The sequence below is a fragment of the Callospermophilus lateralis genome, chromosome 2, assembly GCF_048772815.1.
Source record: "Callospermophilus lateralis isolate mCalLat2 chromosome 2, mCalLat2.hap1, whole genome shotgun sequence".
NCBI classification, from domain to species: domain Eukaryota; kingdom Metazoa; phylum Chordata; class Mammalia; order Rodentia; family Sciuridae; genus Callospermophilus; species Callospermophilus lateralis.
Window position 1 is genome coordinate 77,681,138 of NC_135306.1, and position 19,378 is coordinate 77,700,515.

A 19,378-nucleotide genomic window follows, 5' to 3' on the forward strand; every position below is an offset into this window, starting at 1 on the left:
TAATCTTTTAAAAATTTTTTGGCAAAGAAACCTACTATAGAATATAAATTAATGGTAGAATGTTATTTGTCAAAAGTGTTTTCCTTAAATTGTATTTGCTCTTTTTTTTAAGCTGACTGCTGAAATGGTTTCCCAATAATGCTTTATTATTGATTTATTTCAACAGTACATATTTAGAAATGTTGTTCCTGTTTCAACAAGAGTCTAAAAACTTCATGAAACATTTTTTAAACAGATATTTGGTGTTTTTTTGTTCAATTTTTGGGGATTGAACTCGGAGGTGCTTTATCACTGAGATACATTCCTAGCTCTTTTAAATTTTATTTTTGGACAGGGTCACCTTAAATTCCCAAGGTTGACATTGAACTTGCTATTGTCCAGACTCAACCTCCTAAGTCACTGGAGTATAAGTGTGCATCACCATAATTTTTGGATATGTTTCTTTGATTGCTAAAATTGTATCATACTTTATTTTAAGTTTATTATGTTATTTGAATAGGTTTTTTTGTCTTTTAGAAAGAATATATAGGCATAAATAATCGAAATAAAAATTAGATTTTTATTATATCAGGTCCATGTGAGGAATTCTAATTGAATTCAGGTATAATCTTGACTAGTTTTTTTTTGTCTTAAATAACTAGTGTAATTTATAAGGGAAATATATATGTGATATTGTGTGCCTTACACTTTTTACTTTTTAATCTGTTGAGCAGCATTCTTTTTGGTGCATGAGATTACTTTTTTAATGATGTAAGGTAGTTCATAAATTTTCCAATAATTCTTAAGTACTGGAGTATGAATAAAGAGGAATGAAATATTCTTCATGGTGTTTTCTCAGTTCATTACTCACTGGTCATGCTACTGTTCCACTGTCTGTCTTCACTTTTGAGTTAGCCTGTTGGCATTCATGTGCCAGGTGTTTAGTGAATGGTCAAAGGATTTTCATAGAATGCTTTTTGTTGTTGTTGTTACCTTTTCCTAAGATATTTTGTCCAAACTGAGTTTTTTGTTTGTTTTTAAACAGGGATGGTCATTTTTTTATATTCTTTTTATTGGAATATGATGTAAAGGTAGATAAGTAGAAAGAGAAGATAGAATGGTGGTGAGTTGAGGATAGAAAACGTATCACTTTTTTTTCTTTTACATATATCTATAGATAGGGGAGGACATAATAGCATTGTCAAAAATCGGGAATATATTTGACAAAGTGTGACTGCCAAAATGAGTTTTTTGTTTATACTTGAACATAAACAATTATCCTTTCATTGAGGCCATTAATGCTATTTTGGACTACTATGAATCTAAAGGCAATAGTTTGGTAGTGTCCATAAAGCATTGAATACCATTATAACATCAAGTAACCCTAACAGCAGTTATGTCAGAATCTCTTCCTGTGTAAATGGGCTGTCTGAATATACTTGCTCAGGGATGCATGACCCACATTACCTATAAATTTGATTGGAAGCTACAGAGGTGGCATAGGCTGATGGATAGCAGATTAGAGCCCTGATTAACCATGTGATTCGAAGGCTGGGAATATATTGTCTAAGCAAGATTCATCAGATGCAATCAGAATTTCAAGTGGTCAGATGAAATTCAAATATGTGTTGTGGCTTTTCCTCCCCTAGTGCTTTTCCTCCTTGGTTGCCTTTTTTTTTTTTTTTTTTTAACTTCTCATTCCCCAAAGCTGAAAAATACTTCTTTGATGAATCTGCTCCTTACCCTAAAGCTGTCTGTCTGTTATTCATCAGAAAGCAGGTCGCAGTTCAGTGAGCAGAAGAAAAGATTTTAATAGAAGCTGTGCCAAGGGCTGTAATGCATCATTTTAGGGCCCTAATTACATTACAATGACAAATATCAATGGTGACAACAGCAATAACCTACATCCTTTAATGGCTGTGCTGGAAAAGGAGTTTGGGCCCCATGCCATTAGATTAGACTCAGTTTCAAAACACAGGCCATTAGAAGTGTGTGTCCACAGTATTATTGGCTGATCGCTGAAGCCCAGTGGAAAGGCTTGTAAATAAATGATGCCTCCCTAAAGCTGGGTCCTGTGGGACAAAAGAGGCAAAATTAGATGACCATACAAGCAGCAGTGTTTCCGAGGCAACTTTAGCTTTCAAAGTGAGGAATGACCTGCTTAATTTTATGAAATCACACACACATCTCACCCCACCCCCCACTGCCAATTAGCCTGCCTATGAAAATCCATTGGCATGACAACTTAAATAAATTAAGAAAGTCTTTTAAATACAAGAAGACCTTTAAAGGAAAAGTTCCTTCTTTTTTTTTTTTTTTTTGTTTTGTATATATGTTAACATATATGATTTAGGTTTTTCTCTTTTTTATACTTGTTTTTAAGAAAATGTAGAATTTTTCTTTAAATAGTTGGTCAGACTTAAAATAGCCTAGATCCAAACTTAAGGAACCAAATACCTTTTTGGTCTTTATTTTGCCAAATTAGTAAGTTTCTTGAGTAGATTTTATTGTCTAGGTTATGTAGGCAAACTAAAGAACTCAGTTTTCTTGTGGGCCCACACATTTTTCAACCCTCCTAGCAAGGGACTATTTTATTTATGTAAACAACATAATGAGAAAAATATGCTTGGCAGATGGTTCTAAGCATTAGAATCATCAGTTTGGTCTGCCCCAAAGTGTCTCATTATCTTTTATTCTCTCCCCCTCCACCTTTCCCTACAAAAAGCTTAACAGCCAAATGCCTTTGAGATGTATTGCGTTCAGCCTTCTGACTGCCACTCTATTTTTTTAACTCACCCTGGAATTTCACCCCATATCCACTGTGGTATTTTTGTCCAGGTGGAGAGTGGTTTGGTGATTCCCATTGCATCTTTTCATGGTGGTTTAAGCATTCTTAAAGGATGGCTAAGTGTTCCATGGGGCTAGTGCAGTAAATTAAATCGGGTCAGCACAGTTGGGTCCTTATTCACTGCTGCTTATTGGAGTTGGGTTTTTGTCCATTCTTTTAGGAATGCAGGCCAAAGTGGAAAGCTTGCTTTGAAACTTCATGGTGAATTTGTGTTTTCTGTTGGCTGGCAAAGTTTTTAAGGTGTTGGCATTTAAAAAGATTGCATAGCTGCAAAGTCAAAAGGGTTGCTGATGAAAGAAGGAAGCCTAGATTGCACAAGTAGAGTGTCACTGTCATTCTGGTAATGACTTAGCAGGAAAAAGAGCATTTTTGCCCTGTTATAAAATGAGGAACTGACCCTAGATGGAACCTATTTTAAGAATGTCTCAGGAATATTAATTGGTTAAGGTTTTTGGCTTTCAACGCTTCTTCCTCTCGTATTCTGTACCCCATCATTAAAATATAAGCTATTTTGTATGTATGTCTAAAAAAACTATTTTCTAAATTAAACAACATATCATCCAAAAGTACAAATTAAGATGAACATTGCTTAGATTTGAGTAGCTTTTTATAAAAAACATGTAGTGGTAGTATTTTTCTGCTTCTTAAGCTTCTTGTCACATCATGTTGGTATGAGGTTTCTGTATTTACTAAAAGTGTTATAGAATAAATTCTGATTTCTGACAATCTTGGGACTTTTGCAGATGGACAGTAAGAAGATAAGGTTCCCAAGATTATTCCCTAGATAGACTCTGATTACTTTCTGCCAAGTATAGTAAGATGTTAGCATGTTTCCAAACCTCTACCCACTGAATACCCTGATGGGACACATTTGGAAATTTTTACTATGGTTGAAAGCATCTCATTCCTCAATAATTTATAACTAAGAATCTGAATTAATCAACTTACTTGGTTGCTTGGGTACTCCTCTTTGAGGAGGTTGGAAGTTTAGGTATAAAATCCCAGTGCTCCTGTTTAAAAGTAAAGGCAACAAATGTAGCAATCCAGTGAGTTAGTAATGGGAAGTGTTGGGTTGTAGGAAAGATGTTTATCATGTAAAAGCTTAAAGTCTTAGTTTTATGAGAAACATGAGAATAGGCAAGGATCATGATGAAGCTTTTGAAAACTGATTTCTACTAATGAAAATAAACTTCTTTTTATATTGCCTTGGTCTTTGAAGGTTAACTTTTAAGGTACATGCTGGTTAATAAATTGTGCTATTTATGTGGCACTGTTATCACTGCCTCCTTTTAATGGGCTTGCTGACAACATAGTTTTCCTCTTAGGAAATAAATACTCAAGCCAGAATATAAAGTGTGTTTTAATATCATCCTGTTAATATTTCAAGAATTGGTAATCAGCTGACTGTTCTCTTTATTGCTATCCTCTTTTTAAAATTTTATTTTTATTTTTTATTTTGCAGGCAGAGATTGTCAAGAGGCTGAATGCTATCTGTGCACAAGTCATTCCTTTTCTGTCCCAAGAGGTAAGGTAGTTGATTTTAGGCACTGGACTAGAAGTTGGCATTTTAGTGATTCTTTAAAGAAGACATTGTGGAACTGACTCTGGCCTTGCCAGTCTCTTAATATTTGTATTTCACATTTCTAAGATACAGTGTTCTCGTTCCAACTTCTATACCTTATTAAAATTCAGTGGAGTGTAATTTAAATGTGTTTATATAATGTGATATTTTCTAATGTGCTAAGTAAAATTCAATTGTTAAAATATTTTGCTGTCATTATATGATGTAGTGTTTCTCAAAATTATGCTTGTTTATCATAATGGCATCTAATAGGAAAGATCGAAAAATTGCCAGGAAGACAAGAGCTTGTTCTACCTTCCTTGTCACTAGCCATTAAGAGTCTTTACAAGACATATCAAACGGAAAGGCTTCACATAGTAAACAAATGAATGTAACTTTTGGCTAGCTGTTTTTAAAAAGTTACTTATTCTTACCTAAGTCTTTATATTATCTGTGTATCTGGGAAAAGATATTCAAGATGGACTCAGTGGACTAGTTTCTCTGAGTGCCACTTTCATCAAAATTAGGTTTTGTTTACAGGGGCCTTCACACATTGTCAAGACCTGGCATGTGGCTCACTAGTTTTGCCTTGCTCCTCACCATTAGGGGAAGTGCACATTATTGACAGATGCACATACGTTGGAATGAGGAGGTGCATTTCTAGAGCTTGATCCCTTCCTTGTGACATATCCTCTACCTTCTCTTTCTGTCTTTGCTTGCTTGCTTTTGGTAGTTATAAAGTTTAGGTGAGAGTATTGGAAAGAGATGATTTTTGCTTCTGGATAACTTAACCTTCCTTTCCTTGGGTAAGATGAGCTATAAGGAGGAAGAACTACTAACAGAGTACTCTGCATGCTTTGTTTTTGGGGCTCAGAAGGTATTGAGCACATTGCCTCCACTTTTTCAGTTGTGTCAGCCTGTTGTGTCATTGCTTTTTAGAAGAGCTGTTCATCCACCTGCCTACTAGTGGCCATGTGCTGATGTTAGCATTAACATTATTTGAGCATGCATGTGTGTTGTGGATATATGGATTGCTATTTGTGACTTCTTTTTTGGTCTGAACTGGGTTGGACATCAAAACCATGAGTATCCTTAAGTGAGCATATATTGGGAAAGGGCACACATATTTACAGCCTTACCTAACCTCCAGAATCTTCTGGATCACAAAAAGCAAAGGCTCTATTGTTGCTGTGACCACAAAACTATCACCAGTCATATTCCAATTTACCTATTTTTACTTACGGTTTTCTTGTGTTTGGATTAGATGGCAAGTTATTAAGAGTTGTTAAGGAGCATATTTTGGATTTCTTTAGGAAAGCCAACTACCGTTTACTTGATTCATAGTAGTATGCATTTCTTTAAGCAGCTCAACTTTATGAAGATAGAAGTAGGAAGCATGTGTGATCCAGAGAACTGTAACCAGGATGGGATTTCATACCCCAAGGTAGCAGGAAAAAGTTAGAATTATCCCCAGGGTGGTATTAGACTAGGCCTCTGCAGGTACAGACCCCTATGTATAATTATTGAAACAGCTTTGGTTTCCATGACATTTCTGCAGGATATGTGGATTATGTTCAGAAATGGAAGGAGGTCTTGGGGGTGTTGGTGGAGCTGATTTGCTAGTAAGTTTTTTTCCCACATGAGTTATATGGTTTGTGTGAGCAAGCCCAGTAGGAATGGAATGTGTAATGGTAGTGGTGCTGAGCAAGACTGGACTGGAATTAATTGGTTAAGGAAGGTTGTACCTGTACAGGAAAATGTAGGGAAATACTGGTAACTCTTTTGTTCTTCAGACTAGGAGAGTAGGTGTCATATTCTGACCATTTATTTATTTCCCCAATGCTTTGACATTTCTTGGTTGAAATCTTTAATTCATATGTAATGTCCTATGTTAGGATTTCCTAAATCTTCATTCTGTGCATAACTTTTCTTCTTTTTTCTTTGTATTTAATTTGCTCTTTTTTTAGTTCCTTAGATGTATGTATATTTTTAAATATGTGGGCTACAAATGTTTTTGCTCCTGTCAAATCTGGTCCTCTCTGATGTTTTGTGTCTGAACATTGCCCACCTTGTTTCATTTTCAGGGCATTCTGTGAGCATTAGACTCCTCAATTCTTCCCTGAGGCCAGATGGACTGTAATCTGGAGGGAGTGGGGGAGGCAGGTTATTAGAGGAAGATGAATTCTATTTCCTGTCTTTTCAGAGGCATGGAAAATCACTCTTGCATGGCTGCAGGCGTCACTCAGTGCCAGGACTGAAGGCTCTTAATCTGATCTTTTAACACCGGCTCTCTGTGTGACAGTTTCACTGCCAAAACAGCAGCTGTGGCATTAGAATTTATTTTAAAATGTTTTTATTTAAAAATTAAATGATCTATTTAGAAAATAGAAAAACATTCCCTGAAGACTAGTGCATAAGCTATAGGACAGTGGTAAGTGGGATTTTGAGCTCCTAAAAGTCAGGCTTTTGGGAGTTTGACAGGAACAAGAGGTAAATTTACATCTAGGTGAAATCTGTTTTTAATTAAGCCCCCAAATGCTGATTAATGTACCTGCTCAGTATTGTTTGTTTGTGGTTTACCATATTATTTAAATTTGTGTGCATGTGTGTGTGTAGCGTATGAAATGACTACTGTTAAATAAACTTAGTTTTTTAAGACTTTTTTCTTCAGATGTGTAATTGTAGCTCAAAAGTAGTTGACCAAGGTGTCTACATATAAAAGTCACAGAAAAATTTTTCTATTAAATTTCACTATAATGTTAAAAAATTATAGCCAATATATATATTTTAATGTTGTACTGTTGCATCTTACATATAACTACTTTCAAAGTCCTAGTTCTAGGCATTAGACAAAAGATATTACTAACTCTTGTCATTAAAAGTGAAGATCCATCACTTAAAATTTCACAGGATTTCTAATATCAGAATTTAGAGAAACCTTACTTCATCTGTCTTAAGCTGTTCTTTTCTCCACTTACTTTTGGCTGTTAGGAATGGGTAAGATATATTCTTCTGTTGTCAATTTTTTTTCTTAAAAAGGCACCTGTCAAGGTAGTAAGTATGGGAAGCTTTTCTCTTAAGTTGGGTCTCATTAGCAGGAGAACTATAAATAATCAAGTTGGCATTTCCATAAACAAGAAATGTGGGGATGATGTCAGTCAGGTCAGGGTCAAGTTCTGGTCTCTTTATTATAAATTGGATGGCTTACTCTTTTAACTAAGCTAAGCTGTGTGACCTTTTGCCTAAGTCTCGGTTTCCTCATCTATAGGATGACATTAATAATATCATGAAATGCATTCAGTGACTGTGAGGATTACTTAGGATTATACCTGAGCAGTTTAGCACATAGAAAGCACCACTTGCCACAGCAAGTCTTCACTACCACAGCAAGTTTTCACTGCCACAGCAGTACTGGCTGTGGCAGTGAAGACAGAGCTCTCAGTTCCTTTTGGGAGTACCTGGAACCAGCCCTCCCTCCCCATTTTGGAAGAATATGAATTGGTTATCTTCCTTTTTAATATCCTTTTTTTTTAACTTTTTTTTTTTTTTTTTAAGTTGTCAGTGGACCTTTAGTTTGTTTGTTTATATGTGGTGCTGAGAATTGAACCTGGTGCCTCACACATGCTAGGCAAGTGCTCTGAGCCACAACCCCAGCCCTAATATTCTTCTTTTAGAGGGAAAAAGTAAAAGTGACCCTAGGATCTGAACAAGCTGAAAATCTCAGTGTAGTTTCATTAGTGATTTCAAGATATAGCTTGTAGACCCTTAGTCCTTTTGGGTCCTCAGCAAAATTTGAGAATGCCAGTAAATATTGTCTTGGCCACCCCCACCCCATTCAAGGAACATACCTTTAAGATGATTCTAATATGGATTGAAAACTCTGCATCACGATGGCACCACACACCATGGCAGTAGTAGGGACAGCATTTCAACTGATTTGAAATTGGATCAGTTGTGCCTTTTACTGGCTTTGTGTTAGGAAGTTTTATCTCTTTAAGCCTTAATATTTCAATGGAATAAGAATAAACCCCATCTTTATAATGTATATTATAGTTTTAATGTTAAGTACCTGGCATAGTAAATACCCTCTTTTCTGCCCTCCTTTCCTATTGTACTTTCAGGGAAATGGATTCTATTCCAAGTTATTTTGGTCCTAAGACATTGGAGAGGAAGAACTTAGTAAAAACTGAGAAGCTCAAGGTAATCTTCCAGAATGAGGTGGCTATTGGTCTTCCTGGGAAGTTTGCTAGGTCTTGCAGCTCCAGCAGTAGGCATTTAGCTTCATTACAGATCCAACTTGAAGAAAGAAGGGAATTTTTTTTTTTTTTTTTTTTGGTAAGTCAGTGTTTGTACTAACATTAATTTAAGTTAAATATTGGTCACATTAGTTGCAGTTCTGTTTTAGGGGACAGTTGTTTTTTTTGGATACTCCTTTTTCTTTATAAGGTTCATTGTTGAGACAGACAGGGTATGTGTGTTCCATATAGTTGAAAGTCTTTTCCTCAAGACACAGTTGTGTTTTTCAGAAACTTGTGGCCCTGATTAAAAAGTTATAGAATTCATTGGAAGAGCTATATTATGTGAGAAACAGTGTGATAAGAACCTGAAGTTAGGGAAACTCAGGAGCAAATCCTGGCTGGGCCACCTGCTTCCTTTGTGACGTTGATCAGAATACCTAGTTTTTCTGGGCCACAGTTTCCTCATCCTTGTATAGGGATGCCACATAATAAGGTTGTTATATGAGGTTTAGTGATAACATGAAGGACCTGGCTGGATATTTGGCTGCTTTGACAGAGATCAAAGGAATAGTAGTTAATCGAGATAAAAACTTGTTTTTCTTTCTCAACAGTTGGCCTAGAAGCACCTATGGCTCATTTGGCAATTCTAGGATGTTGTTAACTCAAGTTTTGTATTGATGTTCATTGTCCCTAACATCACATGTCCTGCCCCAGCCAACAGGAAGAAGAAAGGAGAAAAGGGCATATTCCTTTTAAGGGCATGATGTGAAAGATCCTCTCATTTCTTGATCCCTGGCAATGTTCAATACCTGGTTATCTATCTACAACCAGCTGCAAGGACACTTGGAAATTTAGTCTTAACTGAGTAACTGATACATCTACATAAAACTTAAGAAAAAGGGTCTTAGGGGGCAACTAAAAAACTTCTACACATAGTGGTATGCACAAAATGAAAGTAATGGTGATTGTTATTGTTAATGGTGTGTTACATGATAAACACTAACTTTTTAGCACAACTCATAAGATGTAAAATAATGCATAATTCTTTTTATAGAAGACTCTTCCATACTTGAGTCTTTTATAGAACACTCTCCGTTCTTGGAGAAGAATCATCCATCAGATATTATTTATCATTCATATATTTACAGAGGATAGAAAGGAAACCACATGAATAGTTATGGGCTGTCTTAACAACCCACAGAGCCTATATAACTGTTCATGTTTGTGCCCATTAGGAAAAAGGAGAAGAAGAATGTACTAAAATTCTTGAAAGATATTTCTCAGTTGAAGAGTAGATTATAGTAGATCACACATGGCCAGCTATATTGTAGTAGATTTGCTAGAAGTAAATTGCTAGTTGATAGAGAAATTGCTAAGGAAATCTCTCCTCATGTGAGATCTTTCTTTCCTCACGTGTGTGTGTGTGTGTGTGTGTGTGTGTGTGTGTGTGTGTATTTTAGTTGTAGTTGGACACAATACCTTTATTTTATGTATTTATGTTTTTATGTGGTGCTGAGGATCAAACCCAGCCCCTCGTACATGCTAAGCAAGTGCTTTGCCACTGAGCCACAACCCCAGCCCTCACATGTATTTCTTTGTAAATATACATTGTCCTTGAACTACAGACAATGGATTCAGATTTTTGACCATTGCCTTTCCCAAGAAATCATTGTCATTCTTGACTTTGTGGATTTTATGATGTCTTACAAGAATTATGTCAGGTTTATTGTTTTGCAGAGTAAAGTTTATCCACTTTAATGGCTTGGGCCATAGACCATTTTGATGCTACAGCTTGAAGTAACCTGACATACATCTATTTTTGCTGGAGAAAATAAAAAAATAGAAAACGGTTTCTTACCTCCAGTGGCTTATCTTTTGTTGTTGTTGTTCTGGGGATTGAATCCAGGGGTACAATACCACTGAGCTACACCTCCAGCCCTTTTTAATTTTTTATATTGAGGCAGGTTATCACTAATTTGCTTAGGGCTTATTGTTGATGAGACTGGCCTTGAACTTGTGATCCTCCTGCCTTAGCCTCCCAAGTCGCCAGAATTACAGGCCTGCACTACCAAGCCTGGCTCCAGTGATTTCTTAATTTCTGTTTCTTAAATCCGTTGGTCCTTGTTACTCTTAAGAAATGGCCTTCATTTTTAACCTTGCCATCAACTTGTGTGTAGTCATTCAGCAGTAGGGAGGGTGGACATCTGCCCCCTTCCTTACTCCTTTAATTCCATAGCTGGTTTTTGTTGTTGTTGTTGTTCTTTGAGTTACTTGAAACAGAAGTAGAGGGCTGGGGCTGTAGCTCAGCAGTAGGGCACTTGCCTCTCACATGTGAGGCACTGGGTTCAATCCTCAGCACCACATAAAAATAAATAAAGATGTGCCCATCTACAATTAAAAAATGCTTTTAAAAATATTAAAAAACAAAAACAAACAGAAGTAGAATTGTTTAGGGCTGGTGGAGGAGCCCTGTAGGCTAGTCCTCACACTGACTGTGAGAGTGGATTTGGGAACTGAGATTATAAGAGAGCAGAGATAGTTTTTCCATGCATTTATTATTAGATACTTGGTTTAACAAATGAAATACAGGATTAAAATTATTCTGTTTAAACATTTAACAAGAGTTCTCTGATTATTATAATTTTTAGAATATAAAGGGAAATTAAGAGAAAAATTTCAGCCTATTTTAATTCTAATATTTATGTAGGGGAAAGGTAACATTCCAACTTGGATGTTTTCTTGTGCAACAGTAATTTTAACTTAGGATTTGTTTTTAGTGCCATTAGCTTCTCTAGTAAGTAGTACCAAATAGTGTGTATGCCCCCCCCCCCAATTCTATTGTTTTGGGCACTCTATTATAGCATTTAATTGTAGAAAATAATACATGATGACCAAATAGTGATAATATGCACTTATTTGAATCACAATTATAGTAGATTAAAATTAAAATTGTCATACCAAATGATACATAAATTTCTGTTTTGAACATGCCATAAATTTGGTCCTTATAAAGTGTGGGAAACAAACTCCTCTGCTGCCTCTTATGAGATACAGGTATATCTAAAATGCTATTTGGGCAACTGGGTTAATATGGTATTGAGTTTCTCTGAGCCATGTTTTGCATATATAGAATAATTGTGAAATGGAAGTTAAAAAATGTCATCAGTCACTTTCACATTGTGCCTAGGGAGGAAATGAACAAAATACAGTGGTTACATGCACTGGTGGCAGTGCTATCACCTCATAATGGTACCAAGTTAACTCCTTTTACTGCTTGTTAACTTTGAAAAGAATCAATGATTTGTGATAACATAGTTTGATGTAGGTGAGCTGATAAGCATGTAGTGAAACCCCTAAGACCATCTTCAAAGAGTGTTCATTAAGTGCCAGCAGCCTGCATAGAGTGTGTCTCTTCCCAGTGTGGGCCATTTTGTTGGTCTTGGCATAATGTGTTATGACAGCCCTGTATATCAAAAGAATGTCATGTTGAACAATACAGATGGATTGGGGGCCTTAGAGGATTTGGTCCAGATTTCTAATTTTCACATAGGTGTGGACAGGGGTAACCTTTCATTTAAAATAGTTTTTCCCTCATACTACTGAATCCACCATCAGAGGATGTAATTCTGTCCCATGTTTCATGGTTGACTAATTGGCTTACTTTACCAGATCCTGCAATTGAATAGTAATAGAGCATTTGGGTGGGACTGCTGTGTTGGCATTACGGGTTTTTGGACCTCAGGAAGTGAAAGATGATTCTAGGAGGTAGAACTTATTTTCCTACAGGTTTTAAATGTAGGTCTCTGTCCAGAAGCAGTAGTGACAACTTTTATCTGCACATGTGTCGAGAAATTAACATGTGTTTAAGAAACCAACCTATTTCTTTGACTTTTAGTTAGATAGTGATTGGATTATTATTACTGCTGAAACTGAACTTTAAAGTACTTTAAGTAGGAGCCCCATTGTCCAGTATAGTAGTGGTTATGTGGATTTAAATTAAATTTAAAGTTTAATAAAACAAAACATTCATTTTCTCAGTTATACTAGCCACATTACAAGTACTCAGTGTAGCTAGTGGCTGCCATATTATTAGCACAAATAAAAAACATTTCCAAGTGCAGGAAGTTATTTTGGACAACACTGAACTTGTAGAGCTGATTGGACATGGCATTGAAGAATACTCTGTCCCCCTGTGAAAATCAGAAGGCAAGTCCAAATGGTCAATTGGGAGAAGACTCTGGCAGCATATCTAATCCCATGTTCCACATTCAAAATTGTTTAGGGAACCCTGCATACATACACATTCATCCTCTCAGAGCTTTGTAGATCTGAGAAGTCATACAGTTGACTAAAAGTTTGCCCAGTTAAACCTCTGGGTTGATTGGTGGTGTTGTTGTTTTGTTTTTTAATCTAATTTTTGTGATACTAACATTTCTTTGACCACTGTCTAGGACAGGCAGACTTTGGTGTTTGAGTTTGGGTTAACTGTAAAGCTGATTTGTGCCCCCCAAAAACCTTCAATATAGTTGCAGAAAAAAGCATAGTAGAATTTTAATCTGACTTCATTTGGATTTGATCTGCTCAGCACTACTTGGTGTATTGTGTTATAGTCATATCAAATATCACCGGGAGGGTAGCTAAAAGAATGACTTCAGAGCCATTTGCACAGGGAAATGGTTGAGTGACCTGAGGATGTTTAATCTGAAAGAAAGGAAACCAAAAAAACATGCCTTATGCCATTTTCAGATACTCCAAGTATACTTGTTCCCACTGAATCTGTTTTTTTTTTTTTTTTCCTCTAAATTCTCCTCCATGATTCCGTGGTAATAAGTTATGGGGAGGTAGATTTCTACTCAGTATTAGATCTCATTAACTCAAAATAGAAAAAAACTTGACCTTAAGATATAGTGAGTTCTTTTCTACGGGAGGTGTTCAGGCAGAGACTGACTGACAGCTGGGTAGAGTGTGACAGAGGACATTCACCCACTGTATATTAGTGGCCTTTAACCTGCGGTTGGTACTGGAATTCAACCATCCCAATTCCCTCACCCAGATAGCATTTAGAAGTTTGTGTGCATTTGAAAATAGACAGTCTTTTGTTTGTACTTGGTTGTTAACAATGCCTGGGGTATTACTGGCCTCTGGGTCTCATGATCTCTAAAGTCCTTTGCAGTTCTGAGTTTCTATAAATGAGTAGCTTTTTATGTATATGTGGTTAATGGTTTCTATTAGCTGGGAGGGTATTCAGTCCAATTTCAGACCCAAGTGTCTTTCACTCTAGAATATTGCATTAGTTCTAACTGTTCTCCCATCTGGTTTAACTCTGCCACTCAGCTTCTTTACTAATCCAAGATCCATCTTATTAACTGCAGAACTGATAGCAGTCTACTGCTTAAATTTTTTTTTATAATATCTCATTCCTACCAAGATGAAGTCTAACTTCTTTTCATATTATGCAAAGCCCTTTACTGTTTGGCCTTATGTTGTAATTCTTCTCACCTTAGCCATTTCCCACTAATCTGTGGTTCTGCAGAGTACGCCGCTCTGTGTGCATGTCCTCAAGCTTTGCCCTTGTTGTTCTTTTTGCATGTGTGTCTACATAAGAAGGCTCTACAAAATTCTAACCTGCCTGTCCCTCCGCTCTGTCCCCCTACCTGTTCTCCTTCCACCATGCAGATACTCATTCTTTTGGGTGAAAGACACAAGCTTCCTTCTGTTTCAGGAACTTTACCCAGTCTTTTTCTTCCTTCTGAATTCTTTCTTCCTGTTTCTTCATACACAGAACTGCAAATCCCTCAGTCTCTGTTGTCAAGTCAACTTCCTTAGGAGAATCTTCCTTAATCCCCAAGATTAGATTGATGTTTCCTTGATAAATGATTGTACAGCATCCTATAATTTTCTTATGGAATTTACTAGAGACTTTTTTTTTTTTAGTATTATTAATCTATTGACTGTTTTTCATGATAAACTTTAAACTGAGATCATCAAGATTTTATCTAGTTTGATATTGTAACCTCAGTGTCTACCACAGTGTGGTGCATGTTAGTGTTAGGTACTTAATAAATATTTGAATGAATGAATTTAAAAAAAAAAAGACTTTTTCCTCAAGAAGTAGGCTTGCCATTCTCTCTTAAAACCTTTGCTAGTATTTTATGTGTTATGTTACTATTATAAGATGTGTCCTATGTCTGAGTTCAGTGAGAACCAGGACTGGTCTGTTTTGCTTTTACATCCCCACATGACAGAGATGTTAACTAATGTTAGCTATAAGAATCCTAGTTCATTTTATATCTGTGCCTTTACTATTTCTTCCTTAATTAAAACTTTTTTAATGGGGGGGAGATTTTTCTTTTTTCTCTTTTTGATTCTCTATTGTAATAGAGTTTTTTATTGCTATTTTAATACTGTAATATTACAGTATCACATCTTTTGTTAAGCACTAAAGTATTGACATGGCAGGTATTATCATTGTACTCTCTTCTGAGAACATACATCAAACATCTACTTTATACATGCGAGTTCCATTCCTCATTAGGTAGATTTTGATGCAATCATCATGGACTTACATTGTTTTAGTCTCTTGTAGAAAAAAAAAATACTTGAATGAATGCTAAAAGTAATTTTATGATGAGGAAGTAAACAGGAAAGTGATTCAGAATACAGTTTATTTAACTGGCTGTTTTCCCCCCTTCCAGCCATGCTTATATTCTTTACATTACAGTATTTTTTTAAAAATCAGTTTTATTAAGGTATATTTACATGCCATAAAATTCACTAATCTTTTGTACAGTTCAATAATTTTTCAGTAAGTTTATGAAGTTATACAGCTGTCACCACAATCTATTTTCTTTGTTTTAGGATTTAAAAAATCATAAATCACAATATATTAAAGAATACAAAAATTCGATATTTTTCATTTCCTTCAAATCCTGGTCAGTCCTCCCACCCCTACCACCTCTTACCCCTGCTTATTATTATGTCCTTGGTGACATTTTATTTGGTAGTGCTAGTGGGATGTTGTCACTTATATCTGAGTGAGCAGCTTGAGCAGTAAGAAAGGCAATAGGATTATTACCTTCTGCAGATTGGCTGGGACCAAAGTGGCTGTCATCACTTGTGGTGTGTTGGCAGGGGGGATAAGCAGGAAGTGGGACAGGAAATGTGATGAGGGTGAAGTAGAAAGAGAGGACAGATGGGGAAGGGGAAGAAAAGCAGAAAAGATGATAGACATAATGGGAAAGCCATCAGGGTTCTAAGAAGATGTGAAACACTTGATGTATTTTCTGAGTCAGAGAACTTAACTATTGAAATCTGAGAATGGAAAAAAAAATGCTTGCTGGGTCAGCTTTTTGGGAATACTTCAGGCTTCTTTCTCAAGTGTTCATTTTTCTCTTTTATGATCTTTTTACCTTCTTCCTGAGGTTTGATTTTCACACCTACCTCGTGGGTGCTTCTTTAGTCTGTGGTGTAATATGTTTGCTGTGTGGTGGAGTGAGTAATGTCAGGGTGTTTCTGGCCCTTGCAGGGCACATGGAGGTGGGGCGGGAGGCTTGTTTGCCTTAGGTAGCTTCAGTTCAAAGAGTCCTTAAATAGTGAATGATTCACTAATTGTGAGTAGAAATAGGGAAGTAGGATTCTGAACTACAGGTAAAGTACAAATACCTTATTTTAGTCTATGGCTATTGCCATCAAAGAGGAGTTGAATCATGACTCTCATTGTCATTTTAACTTTCAAGCAGATCTCATTGGTGAGAGTTTCTGGTTTTCTCAGAAAATGTGCTTGATTTTAAAGCCGAATCACAAAGATTCCCACTGCCTAAAGCGTCTCTGCCCATTTTAGCAATAGGAATCCAGTATATGAAGCAGGAGTTGAATAAACTTAATGGTAGAGATATCCTAAGTAGAGGTATTTTTCTTATCTCTTTCTCATGCAACTATTTTTTGAATGTTTAATAAAAAAATACAAAAAAATGTCAGTAAGATGGAGAAATGGCAGAGAAAGAGCTTAAAAATTTAAGTTGAGTGAATGAATACATGAATGGAATGAATGATATGCATGTTAGATGTCTGTACAAGTGATTCTTTGTTTCAGTTTCTAGCAAGTTTTAAATACTGTTCTTGAATATCAGAAAGCAAAAGGTAGTAAATTGTGTAATAATTTCTATCCATAGTTTCACGTTAGAGTATTAAGTAAATCTCAAAGAGTTTTCTTACACATTGCCTTTTTTTCCCCACTAAGAAAACTGTCAGTTTTTGCTATTCCAAGAACCAGCTTGACTTTAATCATGAGCTCTGTGTTCATAGTAAGTGCTAATAAACACTGAACATGGTCAGTCTGAGTTTAGGAGAAGCTGATGTTACTATTAGTGGCCATTATATTGACTACTTCTCTATTCCTGTTTTTTTTCCCCCCACAGAATTTTCACTTTCTTCAGAGAAAGAAACAAGTTATTCACATAGGCAAATATTTCATTAAAAGTAAGAGAATGAACAGAGATAACTGTAAGAATTGCTTTTTTAAGTTCCTGTTTTGAAACTGAAACTCCTACAATTAAAAATATCAAAAGATCCCATTAAAAGCTTAAAATGCAATGATCCTAAAATTTGATGTTTTTTTTGTTAGTAGTTATAAGCACAAAATACACATTTCTGCTGAGAAACCAAAAATGAAAACATTAATTATAGATAACTTTTTAAGACAGTTTTCTTTCCTACTTTGCCTTGACATTCCCACTACACAGTTCATAGGTAGAAATTGTGGTCACCCTCATTAATCTCATTTGAGGGTTTTGAAATGGGAACCAGGTAGTTCAAGGGGAATTTCACATTTAATGGATAGCTCTTTGTATGTATAAAGCAGTATGATAGTTGAGCTTCATAGATTGACTTCAAATAAGTGAAGAAAGCTAAATTTCTTAACTTGAGATCAGCCAAAACAAGACTCTTCCATAGAGGAGTGCTTGTTTCATAGCACAGTCCCTTTGGTTCTTCATTCATTAAATCTAGTTTAAATAAGTAAAGAGACCTATTTTAGATCAAATTTGAGTCTGTAGATACTAGAATGCTCAAGTGCATTTAGTTGGAAATTATATTTACATTTTGGAGGTAGTTGTATAAGAAGTTGTATATGTCCAGATGTGAGTGCCCCCTTGCAGAGACAACTATACTACTTGATTTTTCTAATATTATGAAAATTGCCAATATCAGTTTTTGCCCATTATTCTTTGGAACAGAATCATGACTTTTCCTGCACTATGCATCCTAGTTTTTTTTTTTTCCTTTTCTTTCTTTCTTTCTTTCTTTCTTTCTTTCTTTCTTTTTTTTTTTTTAAGAGAGAGTGAGAAAGACAGAGAGAGAGAGAGAATTTCAATATTTATTTATTTTTTTAGTTCTCGGCGGACACAACATCTTTGTTTGTATGTGGTGCTGAGGATCGAACCCCGGCCGCACGCATGCCAGGCGAGCGCGCTACCACTTGAGCCACATCCCCAGCCCGCATCCTAGTTTTTAAAAATAAATAAATTTGTAGGTTTTAGTTTTTCTGTTGAATTTAAAAGAAATACCTGACAACCTTAAACTGAGTTTTTTTTGATCTCTTATGTATGCAGCACTTTATAACAAGGATTAAAACATGAACACATTTCACATTTCCAGAAGAAACATAAATGAATTCTAAATGACCTTCTAGTATTTAACAAATACCAGGAGGAGAAATACAAAAAGAAGGATATAATTAAATACAAAAAGTAGGATATAATTAAAAACTTTTTAAAACTTTTTTTATTTCTGTAGATAGCAAAGAGAAAAGGCGATACTAAGAAAATGAGTGAGTTGGGTTTTATTTTTTAGTACTAGTGGAAGACATTGGTCGAAGTATATCACTGACTTGAAAGTGAAATTTAAGCTGATTCTACCGCATATAGGGGAGCATCCTTCATAGGCATAGTCCAGATACCTGTGGTTGATTGTTCAGTTATTCCTAATCAGTCTGCACCCAGACATATCCTAGACATTTGGTCATCCATCACCTGGGCCTTGTGATTGGAAATCTGGAGGCCCCAAATGCTATTTTGCATGTAATTAAGGTTAGAGGACATGTTAGGAAAAGCTGTTCTGAGTAGAAAACAAATAATTGTATTCTGTTTCTGATCTTCATTTATAGCACCAGCAACAAGTGGTGCAGGCTGTGGAACGGGCCAAGCAGGTGACCATGGCAGAACTGAACGCCATCATTGGGGTACGTGGCCTTTCCATTTTAGCTCTGATCTTAGTATTTATCGCCAGTTCTCTTGCTGTCTCTAAGTTTTGTTCCACCAAAGGGGCAAAAGGCAATAGCAACCACAGAGTGAAATTAAGCACTTTTCCTTAAATCTCATGTGAAATTTGATGGCTGCCTCAGAAACTTTGGATCACCTTCTCACCAATTTAAGTTGATGTTTCCGAAAATTCTCCCCTAAGGAGAGTGTTCTTTTTCATATTTCTTCCTTTTTGCATTCAGCTTCTGCTGCAGAGCTAGGCTAGGAAACAAAGATACAAATTACCCTGATGTTAAAATGATATGATTTCTTTTTATCTGTTCTCCAATGATGTGGAGTGTCTTAAAATCATTTTTAGTAAAATGTATATTTTCACATCTCCCTTGCTACCTTTCCTTCCCTGTGATGAGTGGTTCTTGAGGGTTAGTGTCCATTTGTGGTACAAATAATAGATGAACTGCACTTTTTCGGAAAATCAGTGGCCCAGTTAGAAAAT

The 19,378-nt window shown here is 35.9% G+C and overlaps 1 protein-coding gene across 4 annotated transcripts in view; it reads left to right on the forward strand.

Moving 5' to 3' along the window:
- LOC143392517 (transducin-like enhancer protein 4) overlaps positions 1-19,378 on the forward strand; it is a 134,988-nt gene that overhangs the window by 26,270 nt on the left and 89,340 nt on the right. For 2 of the 4 annotated variants that reach the window (XM_076846076.2, XM_076846077.2), the window contains exons 5-6: positions 4,290-4,352; positions 18,789-18,863. In XM_076846076.2, coding sequence (XP_076702191.1) covers positions 4,290-4,352; positions 18,789-18,863 — 138 coding nt within the window. Of the gene's footprint in view, positions 1-4,289; positions 4,353-8,509; positions 8,589-18,788; positions 18,864-19,378 lie in introns of all 4 variants that reach the window. The other 2 variants (XM_076846079.2, XM_076846078.2) reach the window with 2 other exon arrangements.